This window comes from Gavialis gangeticus, unplaced genomic scaffold (assembly GCF_001723915.1).
Source record: "Gavialis gangeticus isolate Ggan-Ray unplaced genomic scaffold, GavGan_comp1, whole genome shotgun sequence".
Taxonomy (NCBI): domain Eukaryota; kingdom Metazoa; phylum Chordata; order Crocodylia; family Gavialidae; genus Gavialis; species Gavialis gangeticus.
The window spans coordinates 179,941,549-179,959,856 of NW_017728992.1; the positions used below are offsets into that span (position 1 = coordinate 179,941,549).

The 18,308-nt window shown below is 42.2% G+C and overlaps 1 protein-coding gene across 1 annotated transcript in view; it reads right to left on the bottom strand.

The window, feature by feature from the left end:
• The window catches only part of EXT1 (exostosin glycosyltransferase 1), a 61,655-nt gene that overhangs the window by 30,288 nt on the left and 13,059 nt on the right, over positions 1–18,308 (bottom strand). The window contains exons 4-9 of the mRNA XM_019519462.1: positions 16,959–17,078; positions 11,931–12,063; positions 10,250–10,368; positions 9,006–9,101; positions 5,721–5,810; positions 1,184–1,344 (exon numbers count right to left, since the gene is read on the bottom strand). Coding sequence (XP_019375007.1) covers positions 1,184–1,344; positions 5,721–5,810; positions 9,006–9,101; positions 10,250–10,368; positions 11,931–12,063; positions 16,959–17,078 — 719 coding nt within the window. The remainder of the gene's footprint in view (positions 1–1,183; positions 1,345–5,720; positions 5,811–9,005; positions 9,102–10,249; positions 10,369–11,930; positions 12,064–16,958; positions 17,079–18,308) is intronic.

Genomic DNA, 18,308 nt, shown 5'->3' on the forward strand with positions numbered 1-18,308 from the left:
CCCTCTGTGCGGCACTGGTAAGGCCGCAGCTGGAGTACTGCATCCGGTTCTGGGCGCCGCCCTTCAAGAGGGATGTGGACAACATGGAGAGGGTCCAGAGGAGGGCCACTTGCATGATCAGGGAGCAGCAGGGCAGGCCCTACAAGGATAGGCTACGGGACCTGAACCTGTTCAGCCTCCACAAGAGAAGGCTGAGAGGGGATCTAGTGGCCTGTTACAAACTAGTCAGAGGGGACCAGCAGGCATTGGGGGAGTCCCTTTTCCCCCAAGTCCTACCAGGAGTGACTAGAAATAACGGTCACAAGCTCGCAGAGGGTAAATTCAGATTAGACATCAGGAGGCACTACTTCACTGTCAGGGCAGCTAGGATCTGGAACCAACTTCCAAGCAAAGTGGTGCTGGCTCCTACCCTGGGGGTTTTTAAGAGGAGGCTGGATGAACACCTTGCTGGGGTCGTTTGACCCCAGTATTCTCTCCTGCCATGGCAGGGGGTCAGATTTGATGATCTGCTCAGGTCCCTTCCGACCCTACAAACTATAAAACTATGAAACGCTTGGATGCTTATCTTGCTGGGGTCCTTTGACCCTAGCTGACTTCCTGCCCCTGGGGCAGGAGGCTCAACTCGATGATCTTTGAGGTCCCTTCCAGCCCTAATGCTTATGAAATCTATGAACTGCAAGGTGTCACTCCAGCAAAAATCAAGTGTAGCAGGAAGACTTGACAGGTCTAGTACAAATAAAGGTCAGTTAACAAAGACACTGAGCTGGTCTGGAAGTAACCTCAAGTCTTCTACACTACAGGCCATTTAGCCTTGGAGTTTAATGAATTCAGGGCTTCTTTGAAGTGTATAATTCCTGATGTTAAAAAAAGTAGTTAGACTGCCTCAAAATACAAGCAACTTCAAAGAGGACCAGCGAACACAGTAATGATTCCAAGATCCCCAGAGCCAAACTGGGAATTTAAATTATTACCCCATAAAAGAGCAACTCCGTCTATTATCTTCCTATATTTTTCAATTGAATTTTCTTGCTTTCCAGCAGAAACTTGTGTGTGACATGTGGTGGTAATAGCCATGTGATAAATTCCATCTTTAAGCATTACCTGGCAACAGAAACTTTGTTTTTAAAATAAAAAGATGATGAACAAAGTCACACAGGCTTAGAAAGATGTTTCAGTTTCTTACTTGTGGTAAATAGCAGCTCCTGTCAATACCATGGAATAGTCATTAGTCCATTTGGATGTATATCCCCATCTCTCTTTAGTATTGTCCCAAAAGTGACTGCGAGCAGGGTACCCTACAATCCTCTCTGGAAAGCTTTGCCATACTGTAAAGGCAAAATCCACCTGCAGGTAAAGACATCGTTAAATGAATTATCAAACAGTTTCAATGCATGTCAACAAAACAAAATATTACCATGCCACTAATTCATAATTCAAAATCTTGGAACTGTTGCAAAACATTAATTCTGTGTATTCATCAGTAAATTAAACTGACTGCTTGACATTTTGCCCTGTAATTATGCACATTTTAATGTTTTCTGTTAAAGGAAGTCTTGAGCACTAAAGTGCTGCTTTAACATTTGGAAGGCATGCCCTTTACACATCAAACCTTTTCAGGTAATGCAAAGATTACTCAAGGTGGGTGTATTTATACTTGTGTGTGACATCAGTAGTGGTAATTGCCATGTCATAAGTTGCACTTCTAAGCATTACCTGCCAACACAAATCATTTATAAATCGAGAGTTAGACCCCAAACTCAAACATTGGCTCAAAAATCATAAGGTTTTCATATTAAAATAATTAAATATATTTGGATTGCCTTGATATTTTCCTGTGTGATATTTGAATCTTGGGCTGTAATTTTAAGCCTTTCTCTGCAACTATAAGGGTTGAACTTTACTTTAAAAAATAAAGGATGAGATTCCTATGTATTCACATGATTCCAGGAGGTGGGGCTTGAAGGGGAAAAAAAAAGTACTTTCTATTGCAAGACTTACGGTAAAACTGTTGGAGCTGGCAACATTATTATGTTCTCCTGCTATATTTTATTATTTCAAATTTCTGCACACTGAATAAGTTGTGGAGCTCAAGAAGCGGAAAAAGAGGTCAGTGATACTTTTGGGGGTCATTTTTTCCCTCATTTCATCCACCAATAATTTCTTCTACCCCAAAGTTCAGTCTGGGATGAGATGGGTAAGAACACATCTGGGAAGATCTCCAGGTGTGTTTATTTGATTGGGAGCCATTTCGGACAGGGAAGGGAAACTCTTCCTATCAGCAGCTGTTGCACTCTAAGGGGTATGTGTGGACAGACCGGGAACCACACAAACACCCAGGTTCAAGCTGGATTGGTTTTGCCACATTTGTATCATTTCCAGCCTGTCCTCCATGGCTGTTAGAACTTAAAAGCAACCGTGCGCACCTAATCAGCACCTCCCCTTTTGAAAAGGCTCCAAATATACATGTGTCCATACCATATGTTTTAACTGAAGTTTTCTGGTATCCATTAATTCTATTTCTTAAAAAAAGCAAAAGCCAACTGTATTCGTCCAGGTCCAAACCATGCAGAGTAACTTAGTTATACCCAGATTACACACACACAACCATAAACTCCTGCCCAGAGCTTGAAGCTCAGGCTAGATTCACCCAAAACTCAGATGACAAACTCTGGCTGACCCTTCCATCAGTGCTATTCTGGAAACACATTAGCTACAGCATCCTGAAAGAGTTACATTTCTTGCCTTGAGTATCAGATCTCTCTCATTTGCAATTTATTTGATGAAACAAAAGAAACACATGCCTACTGCAATATGAAGTTGGAGCCTTGTTCTTTTCTTTCTAGTTGTTTTAAACAGTCTGGAAACAACTTGAAAAAGACACGGCACATAAAACAGCTATTCTTGTAGCAGTTGTGATTTGATCCAAACCGCTAACACATGAAAATATAAAGGTTTTTGCCATAAAGGTCTTTCCCATGAAACTTGACATACGTTTTCTCCTGAGATTCAAACTTGTCTAAAGAAGATAAACAAGAAACTAACTACATCTAATGCCCTTGCTCACGTATCGTTTAAATATCTGTTTGGTAGCAGGGAGAGGCATTAAAGCAAACAGAGTTCCCTATGAGAAAACAAGGCCTACATTGCATCTCCTTAAAAAGCAACTGATCCTAGATACTATTAAGCAGCATTACCACTCAGCTAATGATCAGGAGAAAGCAACCGAGCTTTCAGTCTCTTAAATCCCTAAATCATTCCCAACCCATGCTGCTTTCTAATTACTTCCCATACATATGTCCCTCTCAGTGTGCGATGGACCACTTTGGGTCGTTAGCCTTAGGAATGAAAAAAAAATGAATTGTGCACCATTTCATGATGAATGAAAAACGTTTGCTATCACTAAAGCTGAGCCTGTAGTGGAAACAGTGGATACACCTCAAATCTGAAAACAAATTCCAACTTGACCTTTGAGTTTTTTATGCTTGGCATCCATGGACACTTGGGCTTCATGAGGGGGAATGCTCACAAGAAGTACTAATGATAATTTATGCACTAACGATAGCCAAAAGTGAATCTCAAACCAAGCTTTCCACTGCCACGTTGGAAATACACAGATTGTGCTCCAGTTTATGAGCCATCCAAACAGGGAACAGACGCAAACCACACCGCAGTCCTTCAATGAGAACCAGACAGCTGACCCTGGCATTTCACACACTGGTCTGTCAATGCCAATAGGACTCTGCCGCAGCCCATGAGTTGGTCACATACTTCTTTCAGTAGAGCAGGGCCCAAGCAACTTAGGGAGCTAATGTATGTGAGACGAGTTTTGAATATTTCCATTGTTCAATTCATAGCAGTGGAAAGGTAGTGAAGAAAAGTGGGAATCATTTCACATAAACAAGAAAATGTTTGAATCAGTAGAAAATGGGGCTGAACTGAATAAAACCAAAACCCAATAATTCTTTACAAATTATTTGCTCAAACATAACCCTCCACACCCCACCCCCAAAAAAGATCAATGACCAAGATGAAATGATAGAGTAAAATGAATCCTGGGGGGACTATCAAAGTGGGCCAGTGCTGTATCTTGTAGGAGACTTGCAGAGAAAAAAATCTCAGCCCTCCTGAATCACTGGAGATTTTCTCAAATTCTGTGGGACTGAAACTCCAATTCTGTCTTGAGGAACAATCTAATTGCAGCAACCTTCTACTAACTGTCAGAGTTAGTATCTATTCTCAGGAACTGCCATGGTGTGTGCGGCCTAGATACCAATCTAGACCCACTGCTGCTCACTTCATCAACAGAGGGGCAATGTGGACTACAGTGGCCTCCATGTGGGTCAACTGAAGGGCTAAGACTCAAGGCTCCTAGAGACAGAAAGTCCATACTAGAAGAGAACTACAGGGTTGAGTAGAGGTCTTGATAATATGATCTGTGATGCAAGGTTGGCAGAAATAAGATTATTTAGTTGAAAGAAGACTGAGAGGGGATTTGATAATGGTCTTCAAATACAAAATGGGCTGTTATAAAGAGGATGGTGCTCAATTGTTCTGTGTCCACAGGGTACGGGACAAGAATTAATAGGCTTAAATTGCAACACAGGAGATTAAGGTTAGCTATTAGGAAGAACTTTTTAACTATGAGGATGGTTAAGCACTGGAACAGATTACTGAGAGAAACTGCAGAATCACTGTTACTGGAAATGCCTAAGTTCAGGTTAGACAAATGTTTGTGTGGGATGGTTTGGCAGAGGGTTGCACTAAGTGTCCTCCTGAGGTCCTTTCTTGCCCTATTTTCTATGGTTCTATAGCTGCAATTTAAAAAAGAGATCAGGTGTGCCCTTAGGGTTTATGGTAAGTTGCCAGTATAGTACTCAGTTGGGCCAAATTTGGGTTTTCCTGACCTAACATAAGCACTAATGGTATCAGCTAAAGGGCTATGAGAATAGCATGGGAAGTCTTACAGGTCAGGAGAAAAAAAATGATCATGAATTTGAAAGGGAAGGGAGAGAAGAAATGGAAAGCAGAAAAGAACATCCAGGTTTTTCAATAGCCACCATTAATAATGTATTTCCAATATATTGCACTTCTATATAAACTGTCACTGGTCTCCCCAGTGATTTTCAGAAAAAGGCTCCAGAAATCAATACTCATCCCAGTTGTAAAAATTGGTTTTCTGCAGTGTCTTTCTTTTCTTGGCTTCACTTAGTGCAATCTTGCTCTCGGCAGAAATGCTTCAACCATCTGAAGTACCAGGTATCTGCCCCCCCCCCAGTATACTGAACATCAAGTGAATGTGCATGTGTGTGCACGGAGAAAGAATTAACATGCTTGTGCTGAAGCAATCTCATGTTTAGAAGAAACAGTAATGTCCCATCATAGAAACATCCCACCCAGGCTTAACTGGAAAGGGAAAAACTGTGATCAGTAAGAAGATACTGCACAAACAGGCTGTTCTTGGCTGTCTACACCTGCCTGAAGCTATGTTACTAAAATAATAAATACGGGAAGAGCCATATGCTAATGGTGAGCCAATTAACTATGGAGAAATGTTCCTGTGATGGCAGGTGATGGCAAGGCTCCTGAAACAACTGAATATATTAAAACCTGGGGTATGCAGTGAGACATTTTAGTGCACACACTATCTGGAAACAGGTACTAAGAAGAAAGGTGGATCTGGTTGTTCTCAGTTGATCCACTCTCAAGAAGGAGAGTCTTACCTCAGTGGTTGAAAGCACAGTGTCCTCATCGAGGCTTAGCACTGCATCGGTGACTATGTTGTCATAGGGTAGGAAGCGGCTGCTCATAACCTGTGGGTTTCAAGGGTGAGGGTAAACAACAAAAAAAGTCACTTGACAGACTCATTTCCAAGAGAAAGAAAAAAAAAGATCCTTGCTGATATATTCCATTTTATTCTTCATTCTTATTTCTTTCCATCTGAGGCACATTGTGCATCTTTATATGATAGGAAGGATTTCTCAGCTCAAGAGTGAAAGGCTGTCATTTTCCATCAGCCCAGAAATCAGCTTATATTTTGTATCTGAGGAATTAATTTCTGAACAGATCTGTGTCTCTGCCTTTCTGTGCAACTCAAACTATAACTGTATCCACTGAGATCTACACATATGTAGGGTTTCTTTAGGGAGGACACTTGTGTAGTAGCTAAAGCCATCCCACCCTCCCTCCCGGAGGGTAAAGATAAAGGAGAAGGAGGTGCTGAGAGAAGCTTTTCACCTCACCCTGAACAATGGTGGTGAGCCAGAGTGCATCTCAAGACACGGTCTACATAAACCACTTTGACCGTAGCACTGTACTAGAGTACAACCCCTTTCTTATGGATGTATTTATATCAGTATAAAGTACTTTACACTTCTGCGACTATTTCCACACTGGAAGGGAATAAACTGTACAGCTATAAGGTACTTTTATACTGACATAAATGTATCTACATGAGGGATCATGCTGGTATGTGCATATCAGTAAAAATGATATCTTACTGTTGTTTTTGTACTGGAACAAAATCTGTGTGTAGACCAGGCTTTAAGTACCAACATAAGGCATATCTCACTTCACTGGGGAATAGATGCAAGATGGAAAAAATTGCAACAAAATGGAGAAATCCACTTATGCACGTGTGTTTCCCCTTACCACCGGTGCCCACATAACTTCTGAGAACTGAAAAATGGAAATAAGTACTTTTCTTTCTCTCCCTCTCTCTCTTATCATCTCTCCCTTCCATTCCAGCCCAGCGGAAAAATGACTTGATTAGTCTGTAGGCTGTTTGTTCATATGTATAAATGAATGTAAACGTGAATATGACAGACAGCCAAGAGGTCTGTCTCGCTAAAGTATGCTGTCAATGCTTACGTGAAGAAATCATTCAACGAGAGCAATGACAGAGATGAGGTTTGCAGTTAGCTTTGAGAGCGCGAGGTCAAGTCCATGTATCTCTTTCAGGATCAAGTTCCACTGCCGAGGCCCTGATCCTGGGAAAGATCTGCTGCTTGCACTCGTGAGTCCCACTCTGTTGGTCAACAGCTCCACTGCTTGGGTGGAAGCTAACTGCATGGGGGGTCCTACTTGCAGAGGAAGAAGCAAACTCACTGGCAGCTAAGGTTATTCCCATGAGGAGCTTTCCACTTAAAGGAGAGGCCTTGAAATGGGCTCTGTTTACTTTCACAAGCTGTCAATAAGTGACAGTTACAAGGCTGATTTCTGTAGAGGTTTTCTAATGGGCACTAAGATAGGAAGGAAAATAAGTCAGTAAAGATGAGAGAAAAATCTCATGCGCTTAACTACTCAGACTTTTTTTATGATTAAATCCCAAATACGGAAGAGGCTCAAGTCTGAGTAGGATTATTCACTTATTTGCATCTGCATTTCAGTACTGTCGGTTGCAAAACGGGTGCGAATCTATTCTGTTCTATCACAGGGGTGTGAAGATGTTTAGATCAAGCCTTTGAAATCCTTGCCTGATGGATCCCTGCAAGATGCCAAGTAGGCATAGGAAAAGCAGGCCCCTTGTTAGAGACTCTGGACTGCGGGGAGTTGACTCTGCAAGGCTGGGATAAACAAACAGCTTTCCTGTTTAAGAAGCCATCTGGTGCATGATGTGATATTAGAGAGGAGGCACTGTCCACTATAAACACACCTCTGTGTACTCAGGAGACTGGTTTGTAATCTAAAGAACTCCAAGGTCTGTTTTTATATATGCTTAGAACTGGTCAGGACATTTTCTTCCTCTCTTCCTGCTGCCCAGGCTTTTCAAAAAGAAAGAAAATAAACCCATAACGTTCACAAGGCTCAGAAATTTCAACAGCCTATCTTAGCCCTGCAGCAATTCTCCTGATACTGTTTACATGTCCAGTGACTAAGGCAAGAGCTATTAGCTGCCAGCTTAGTGATGCCCTGACTTTTCCCTGGTTAAGCCTACTGGGGAAAACAGCAAAGACAAGGCCTATACATTCAAAATAGGATTTTAAAGCCAAAGCAGCTAAAAACTTCACAGTGGAAATACAGAACTAGAGAGGCAGATGATAAAAATCACAGAGAGGTCTAACCCAGATGCCTCTGCCCTGCCTTTTAATACGAGCATTAGAGACTGTGTGTGAAGAATGAGTCCAATTCTTCACTGACCCTGTGCAAGGGAAAAGCAGAAATAAAACTGCATCATTTCAGAGCAAATTCAGTCTCATGCACTTCACTGCCTCCTGATCACTCAAGTGTACCTGAATCCCAGGCTCATCCTGGCTCCCTCCTCCTGTGCCTTCCAGCCTCCTCACTGGATGGAGCACTCTACCCCCGGTTTACATATTAACTATATGTTTCTGCAGTGCCTTCAAGCACACTGAACTGCTCCCCCTGGTGACCTTCCAAATCAGAAGTGTAACTGTTTTCATGTGCTACTGTGAATGGCTTGCTAGCATAGGAATGGGCTAATTGGCACTGGCATTCAACCAGTCTAAAGTACTGCAGAGATGTGGCTACACTGCCTGCATTTATGAAGAGTTACTTCAACAGCAATGTGGCACACCTGAGCACATCAGTTCTGGGCAGGTACGTTTACTGTGTATATGTGAACCATGGGAACAGTAGTCTCCCAACCTGGTGGGGAATGCTCCCTGCAACTGTTGCACAAGACTAATATTCAACCTGAGGCCAGAAACAGCATCTCCAAATCTTCCCTGAGAATGCTCAGTCTAGCGCTGAGGTCTACTGCTGATTTAATGCAGCAGCATAAATTGTGTCCCTTTCACCAATCTCAAACCAGCTCTATTGATTAGCAGTTGACAGCTGCCAAGAGTCTGAACCTCATGCATCAAATGTCAGGTCTGCAATCGTGCCAGTGCAGGAGCTGGAGGTAAAGGAAGGGGCACTGCACAACTGCTGACCACAAAATACCGACCAGCAAATGGCAGACAAAGCATCCTCTCCAGTTGGAAAAATGAACACTAGTCCCCTTCACACAACACAGACAATACTTACTGGTACTTCTCTCCACATACCTTGCTCTCCCCTTCGATGACTATGACAGGCACAGCAGTGGCAGGCCACCGGTGTTTGGCTGGGAGGGGTTTGTCACAGTTCCATAAAACAATGATCTGAAAGAAATATTGACCTGCAGGATTAGATACGTGGCCATGTTCCTGCCTGTTGCTACTCAAACTTTCAGGACCTTGAGGACCAAACAGAACCACTGAATGTAAGGCAGAACAGAGATGCATCTTAGGGCATTTACACACTTGCTCCACTTGCACTTTAGTTACATCAACTCCAAGAGCCACTCTAATTATAGTGCCCGGAGTGTCTCGTGTATCAGTGTCCCTGCACTTAAAAATGGCCGCGGGGCGCTTTAACTAAAGCTCGCCAAACAAGCTTTAAAGTACCCCGAACGCCATTTTTAAATGTGGGAATGCTGATACCTGAGACGCTGGAGTCTGCTGGAGCATGGTGATTACCATACTCCAGCAGACTCAATTAATCGATTAATTACAGCTTGTATGAGCAGCCTCACTGCTTGTGTGTAGGTGCCCTTATAGACTAGTCTGAGACTAAGGTGCATCTCTACCCTGCTTTCTGCCTGACTTCAGACAAAAATACCCAACTACCTCTCACTGAATATAAGTTATGAATCTCAGAATAACCAAGCAACATAAAAATAAAATCCCTCGGAAATTTCACCCACACTGACAATAAAATATACACACTCAAATAAATGACACACTCAAATAAATGCAAACTCAACAAGAAGCCAGGGAGTCTACAGCCTCACTCAGAAGGATGCCACTGGTTTATTTTGGCACATGTTGTATACTAAAGCACCTCTTCAGATGAGAGGGTACTCCTACCACCTTCTTAAGATAACATCACAGGCAGTCTGAAGTCCCAAAACTGCCAAGAACAAGAACTACAATGGGAGGCAGGGCAGCCAATGGTGCTTGAGGCCTACTGAGCCTTTTGGTACTTACAGCACATGCAACCCCTGTATTTTTGAAAGACAACAATTATTTTGCTTCCCTTTATTAAATAAATCAGAGTTTTTGTGACCACCTGTTCTCCTCTTGTGTGAAAGTTCAGCTTTTATTCCCCACATATATTGGCTGAGGTCACTGCAAAGAGCTCAAAGAAAAAGTCCATCATATAAAGCAGGGTCAGGAAATAAGGAGCCATGAGAAGAACTGAAGTCAGGGGGGATTTTTATTTGGTGGATGTTTTAAAAGGAAGGTAACTGTCAACTAGTGCTGCTCACCTGTGCACAGTACTGGGACTTGGCTACAGCAACCAGGAGTTTCAGCACAGGCTGAGACTGGGAAACCAAGGGAGTTACTGCATGGATAACTGCAGTGAACTTGGAGGGAGGCTTCAGACCTAAAATGAAAAAGGATGCAAACTTAATGAAGACAAAACTACTACCTTGTGTAGCAGAGATCACAGAAGTTAGAGACGGAAAAGACCCAAGCACACAGAAACTGCCATGTTGGCTCAGACCATCTCATTTGGTACCCTTTCTCTATCAGTACCTGGGGCTTCAACAAGTTTCCTCTTCCCATTCATTTCTAAGCTCCTTGAACACACTTCTGTAAACTACAACCACTGCTTTGATATCCCCTCTCTGATGCCCTCCTGGAAACTTGCAATTGTTTTCCTTCTTTCCCATCACTCTGTGGAAATGATCCTCGCCAAGTGCATCAGTAAAATACTTCTGACCAAGTCTAGAAGATTCTTCCTAGGCTTTCATCTAACTTGATCTATTTTTATGCTGATGTCAGTAATCAGCCCTAAGTTTTTGACGCTGCCCTTCTACCTCACCAACAGCTCCATCAATCTCAGTGGTGCTTCCTTTTTTTCCCATTTCCCAGAACCCTCAGAATTATGCTCATGGTCATTTTCGTTTTTCTCTACATCTTATCCCAAAGCATCATCACACACACACAGGGCTTCAACTGTTATTTTGACTGATTAAGTATTCTACCTGCCCAGTATTGAACAGCTTCCAACCATTCCTACTTTTCAGTTTGATAGTCCTTCTGCAATATCACAGGCCCATCTGCTCTTCCCTTCACTATGGTTGCTAACATTACTACCTTCTAGTCTCATGCTTGCTCATATCCGTGGTACCCTAGTTATCTCCTTCACCCTACACATTGGAATTGTTGTTGAATCCGCTTAGCATTTCTTCCATGTTACAATGGATAACACTTCCTTAAGGCTGGGAGACAGGTTCTTCAGGCAGTTCCCCAGTACAGAACCATGTTCCTAGGGGCATATCTCTACAAAGAGGAACTGGCTGATAAGCTGTGATGTTGAGTCTTCAGACATATTCCCTTGCCCTGGTCTTTTCTGCCCAAGTGCAGGGGGGTTAGGCCTGGTGATCTTGTAAGGTCCTTTCCAGTGCCTAAGATTTATGAATCTATTAATTCAATATTTAGACTGCGATTATATAAAGAACCATGGACCAGCCCATTGTTGGCTCCTTCACTCAGTCAGAGTCTATAAAGAGACTCTGAGGAAGTGGAGAGAGAAGGTAGGGAGGGTGAATCTATATTAACAATATACTCAAAGACCAACCGTTACTGTAAGTCACTTTTTTTTAATCTTGAAGTATTGCCAAGTGGTACTAGACAAGGAGTGCAAAAAACACAATTCATTTAACCTTTGTCACGGCCACGACATAGAAAGTAGCTGAATTGTCACCTACAGTTACGCAGGAAGAGAGTGTGGATTTCTTACAACAGTCTCCATAGACAGCCGCCACTAGAGGGTGTCACGCTCACCAGTGCTCAAGCAAGGAGGGGTTGTGTTTTGGCAGGCAGAGACATGGGAACACAAAAGTATTACCAGCATATTACAGGTAAACTGTCTGCCCCAAACCATTCAGAAATCAGTGATAACCCAATTTCAGTGAGGTGCAACTGTAAGAATTTACTCACCTAGATTAGCATAGTAGTAAGGAAAATCTCCCAGATATGAGGAATACTGTGGCAATACAAATAACCCTCCAGGATGTTTGTTCCATATTAAGCTGTTACGTGATATGTGCTTAAATATTCTGTCCTGAATAATCTGGAAAATAAGAAAGGTAACAGTTTTTAACTAGGTAGCAGTGAGGATCGGTACAGACTTCAGTGGCTTCAAAAGACTGCAATCACCATGCATTTTGTAAGAAGTGGAAAGACAAAAATTACTTGGCATTACTGTTTAATCTCTCTTTTTAAGAAGATACTGAACCTGGATACTTCTGCACAATCTCAGCAGAAGAGGGCCATTTATAACAGTATTCAAACTACCTCATTAGGCTCTGTGGACACAGGGACCTTGCAATTCATTACATTCTGCATTTAAAGTCAAATATTTTTCCATTTAAAATCACTTGTCACTTGTAAGCCTGATTAGTTCATTGTAGAGTTTACTATACATGACTTGCATGAAATAATTAATTAGTCAAGGATGGAATTGCAAAGAGGGGCTTTTTTTTGAGATAATGAGAATGTTTAAAAACACAGAGACTGGCAGCAAATCAGATTGGGCTGAGGGATATTTTTTGGTTAATTAAAAATAATGTCAATATTCAACAAAATGACTAATTACATGAGATACATTCCATGTCACAGTTATGTAAGTTTCCACTTCATCCAACATGGATAGAAATTTGGGCAACTATTACTGGAAGCAGGAAACTCTCTCTATATTTGGAAAGTACAATGGATTTATATTCCAAGGTTTTAAAGTCAGAAAGGACCATTTCAGTCTCACTTCCTGCATCATACAAGACCTAGCTCTATCTTTATGCTTACTTGGAGATAGGCGGCCAGTGTATAAAGTACTTACACACAAAAAAAGGATCTGATAGCGGGGTGTTTTTTAACCTGCCTGTATAGTAAAGGCATAACAAGACCAAATGGCTGGAACCTGAAGTCTGACAGATTTAATTGTGCAGTAGGAAACAATTTACAAACAGAGAGAGTAATTAAACATTGGCCTAGCCTGGCAGGGCGTGCAGGTGGACTGGAAGCATAAATCAGATTGCCCACACCTTGAGAACAGGGCTGACTGGTCTGGTACTCTGAGGTAGTACAGGCAATTGTCTTAGATGCCTGGCTGGAACATCTTGCTCACATGCTTAGAGCCGTACCAATTTGGGATGGAGGAGGAATATTCCCCCATGCCAGACTGGCAGGATCCTACATGAATTTTTGCCTTCATCTGCAGACTGGGCATGCTTGCCTGCTGGGATTCTCTGGGTGCGTCTGACTTAATCAATTCCCTGCCATTGCAGGGAACTGTTAGCACCTTGCTTTCTTATGCTCTTTACCTACTCACAACTGTTTTAGTCTCCCCAGGACAGGAATTCTTTAGTCTAACTAAAGTCTTTGGGCTTGACGTAGGGGCATCAAGATCAATCTTAGCAGTTCATGTCAAACAGGCGGTCAGAATGGATGACTTAATGGCCTTTCTGGCCCTAAACCTACGAAGTGATGAAGGATACATATGCACACAAACCTGAAAAATACAACCCACATCTGTAGGGGTGTAGGAAGAGCAATTGCTTGATTTTTAAAGGGAGCAGAATCACAAGTCTTGGGGTAATATGTTGCTTTGGGTGATCCAGCCTGTGAACAAAAGCTGTCATAAGCTGCTATTTTTCTGGAATTTGTGATCGATCGTATTGGCAGGACACTCATAGGAGTAATCTTAACATTAAGTTAATAATACTATTTGTGTGAAATAGGGGTCTCAATACTGCATACAAGTAAGCTAGCTTCCATTGCTGAGAAAGCTGTGTCTGGACATTTCTATTGAAGGATTTTAAGGTGGCATACTTTTGTCATGGTGTCTTTTAGGTTGGGATGTAGGGTAGAAAATGACTGCCTTTCCCCTCTCTGTAATTTAGGTCATTAAATAGAGAGAAACTGGACCATACATATTTTCTAGCATTTAATAAAGAACTCCACCTCTTCTCAGAATTGATGCATGAACAGATAAGTCTGTTAGTTTACATGGTCAGTAGGTTTTCATAGACTGTTCCATTTTCCACTGCTTTGGTAGCCAACAGTGCTCCAGGGGAAACACATGGCTCGCATTCAATGCTTTTCAATGTGCAATGAAAGAGAGAGAGAGAGAGAGAATGAGAAAGAAAGAAACAGATCTAACTTGAAACAGGCTTCTGATGCCATGCAACATATGCAACCTTCATTGCATGTCAGGCATACAAATCTTACTGATACTATTACTCAACAGGCTGGAGAGCTGACCTGTGGAATATATTACATTTAACGCATGGAAAATTAATTTACAGCAGTTCTAGTGAGCACAAATGTTATTACTGCCTGCAGCAACTGGGTGGAGAAAGGACAACTTGAGGGAACAGGAAAGGATAAAGAGAGGACATCTAGGCATAATCAGTTCAAAATACAGAATATAGAGTGCTTTGCTACATACATTTAAGAGTTTTCTAAACAGGGGTAATAGTTAAAACTGATTATGAAATTTAGGCAGTTTTGTAACATGAGAAGGATAGGAACTTTGGCTAGATCTGACTTCTCTTTATGAAGCCTGTTGTTCACAAAGTATTTCTGTCCCTTCTCTCCCACATACTACTTCTGTTGTACATTTTGTTTTACCGTTCTTATCGCCATTATATCCTAGTGCCTTCCAGCAGTGCATAAAACATCTGACTCATGTGGTTTGTACTCTCTCTCTCCTCTTCTTCCCAAGGGGAGAATTGTGTATGCAGCACAGTGTTTTGTTTTTCAAATGTCCACCCTGATACATGTTTGTCTTGGTGAAGAACGTGTCAGAGAAGCATGTGGTGCTACTGGAACGGAAGGTGAGATCTGGGATGGGCCTTCATTCCCGGGACAGTCCATGCCCCAGTCTCTGCTCTGTTTCCTCCAGAAACAAGTTTCCCTACTTCATGCTGTGGCAGAGAAGCAGAGTCATGGAGTAAGGTTTTAGTCTGGGAATTTGGGGGGAGGATATGATGAACTCAGGCCACTGAAACCTTTAAAGATAATAAGGAAGAACCTGAACATGACTAGAGGTTCTATGGGAAGCTGGTAAGGGACAGGTGTGAAGTGTTTGCAGTAGCCTGTGCTGCTGAGAAGACATGCTGCAGTGATCTCTACTAGTTGGAAATTCCTAATGGCTGATGGCTTCATGCCCAGATATATCGCATTGCTGTAGTCCAGATGGAAGGTGACTAAATGATACCCAGGCTCATCAAAATATTGTGCTGCTACAGTGTTACAGTAGACTTACATAGTACTCACCAAAAGAAATCCCCTCCTCCTGTCCCCCCCCCGCCGGCATCCAGGGCTTAGTTTCCAAAACAGGTTTAAACCAGAGTTGCCTATATCAGCTTCTGACACCTAAAAATAAAACTGCATTCTCTCTTTTTGGAGAGCAAGCAACCCAGAGCCTTTCCTACCAGATGCTGGACTCCAGAATGAGCATCTCAGCATGCTTATGAATTTCTATTGAGCAGAATTTGTCTTCCCTTCAGAGAACTGCTTCTGAGAGCCCTGAATTAAAAAATTAAAGAGGTAAGACAGACCTGACTTAGTTAATTAAACTTTCCATATACTTTCATGTTCTAGTTGCCTATTCGTCACACTTCTGAAGCTCAGGGCTGGTGGCAGGTATTTTTCTTGATCTTTACTTAACTAGAGATATTACTCTCTTAGTCAACTGGCAGCTGTGGCCACATCCTGTAGGATGCCTTAATGCCATACTAAAGCTGTCCTTGCGAGTCTTAGGACTAGATTCTTCTCCTCTGAATAGTAAATAGGGAATGGAAGCTGAATGAAACTCCACAGCTGGGGACACCCCAAGCATAGGGGAGATTGCAATGATTATGGTGCCAGTGTAGTCTTCTCCTACAGCTCCTTCTCCTTCTCTACAGCCCTCAGTAAAAGGGGTATGTTGGGATAAAGCTGAAGAGAGTGAAGCACAAGTCACTCTGATTGTCCATAACTGGAAGACAGTCCTTTACTGACTGCCTCTCATCTGGCTCAAGTTAGAGCAGCCACAGGCAACCTAAACTGTGGGCCACGACCCAGACAACAGCATCGCCAATCTGCTGCCATCTGAACACAGCAGAGAATCTGGAACTGTTTGTTTGTGCCCAAACGTGGACGTGAATGCAAAAAGCACTGGCATATACAAATGTAACCTGCACTTGCAAACTGAACTGTCTGTACCAGCAACACTGTGTATAATGTACTTGACAAACAAAAGCTTGTGGGCAAAATTGTGGGAACACTTTTTTTAATTAAGTGTGGTCCTTCAAACTGTGGTGCTTGTTCTGTATCTGAAGAACCTTTCACTAGACTGTTTCTCACCCGCCATTTCCTTCCTCCACCTGGGAAGGATTCTCCCCGCTCCTGAGGGCTCCCACCATTAAGAGCTGTAGAGTCTAATATATGATTATTATCCTGGTAATCTCATATAGATAATCCAGGCTTTCTTTTTTCTGTCCTTGAAAATGTGCATATAGGATAAGTCACAGGTGACTTCAAAACTGCTACTTTACTTTAACCAGAACAAGAGATCTGTCAAAGGGCGTCAAAATGTTAAGAAGGAACGGCAGAAAAGGAGCTTTACAGTAATATTTTTTCAAAAGTCAGCTCTAGAAAGGTTCCTTAAAGACCCATATTCACCATGAGTGACAAGAATAGTGATTCATAAGCTGTAAAGCCTTGAGAAGCCAGGATCGCACAAGACAACTTTTCCATGTGTCAGATGACTCCCATTTATCACCATGTCAGCTTTCTTATGTGGATTCCAATAATAAAGAAAATATTTCCTTAGGGGAGAAAAGTTATCAAGTCACTGAAGGTTTTTCCAGTGACCAATCACGTGTCATGAAAGCCAAGGTCTCACACCAGCTGAGCCCAGAGTATGGCAGACATATAAGGGAATGTCTCTGCTCTGACTAATATCTGAAAACAGTTACTCACCTCTAGTGTGGTCAATACAATCTTCTCAACTGAAGAAAAATAAGCCTCCCACAAGAACTGTGTCTGCTGTCTAAGTGCTAGGATTTTATCCTGATGGATAGACCTGATTGTAGAAGGAATCTGTAATACAAGGTGTAATACAATCAGATGCTGAGGAAAACAATGTAACCTGATCAAATTTATACACTGTTGGGAATCCGGGACTAGCCTTCTCCATTGTTACCAGGCCACGCACATCAGTGCCTGCCTTTCCAGTGCACATGTCTGTATGTACAGTTAAAGAACAGGAAGAGGAAAATGAATCAGTGGCACTCTTTGTGATCTCCAGTATTGAAGTTACTGGCCAATCGCAGGATTCACTAGCAATTTTGCATGTATTTTTAAAAATGTCTTGGTTCTTTCTATGGGAGCTCTCTTCCCTACACCCCGCTCCACCTCCCCTAACCCTCTTCTGTCTGCTCCTGAAGCTGTGGCAAGTCACAGGAAGAAACTCCTCCATAAATCCCTCATGCACAAAGCTTTTCACGGACCAGTAATGTAACAAACAGTAGCTTCAGGATTTTAGTGTCCAACAATAATCTCCACTCTGAAAGTATATTAAAGAGGTCTGGAATTGCATTTACCATAGTGCCCAAGCCTGTGAGGAATATAAGTGCCCTGAGGAAAGCAGTGCAACATCTGCAACAAGACTCTGGGTTTTGGAAGACCAGGAATAACACTTTGCTAATTACTGTGGGCAGAAAGAAAAAAAAATGTTCTCCAAGCACCTGCTGTTCACAAGGGGTGGGGGAGGAGATAAAAAAGCATTTTCACTGGCTACACAGCGCAGCTTTACAAATGTTCTGGCACAGTTTTACAAATGAAAAATTAAATCCTACTTTGTGACAGAAAAGCTTTATTGCAAGCTGAGTCAAAGGGGAGACCCACTTTCCTCAAATGCTTGGGAGACAGTCTAATGACTCTATGTGCCATTATTTACCTTGTTAAAGAGCCTGATTCTCAGAGGCTTGGCCAGTGTTAAAGGACATTATAAAGTGTAACAGAAATTTTACTGTGATTTAAGGTCTATGTAGACTGTCAGAGGTAGAGGCCTGAGTCCAAATAATAAACTGGTACCTTTAGTGGTTTGTCTTGTGTTTTTCTCCTTGTGGCAATGGGGAGCTGTTTTGCTTTGCTGATTTCTAGTTATTTCATAGAAGCGTAGATTATTAGGGTTGGGAGGGACCTCAGTTTATCCAACCCCCTGCTCAAGGCAGGACCATCCCCAACTAGATCATCCCAGCCAAGGCTGTCTAGCTGGGTCTTAAAAACCACCAAGGATAGAAAGTCCACAAGCTTTCTGGGTCATTT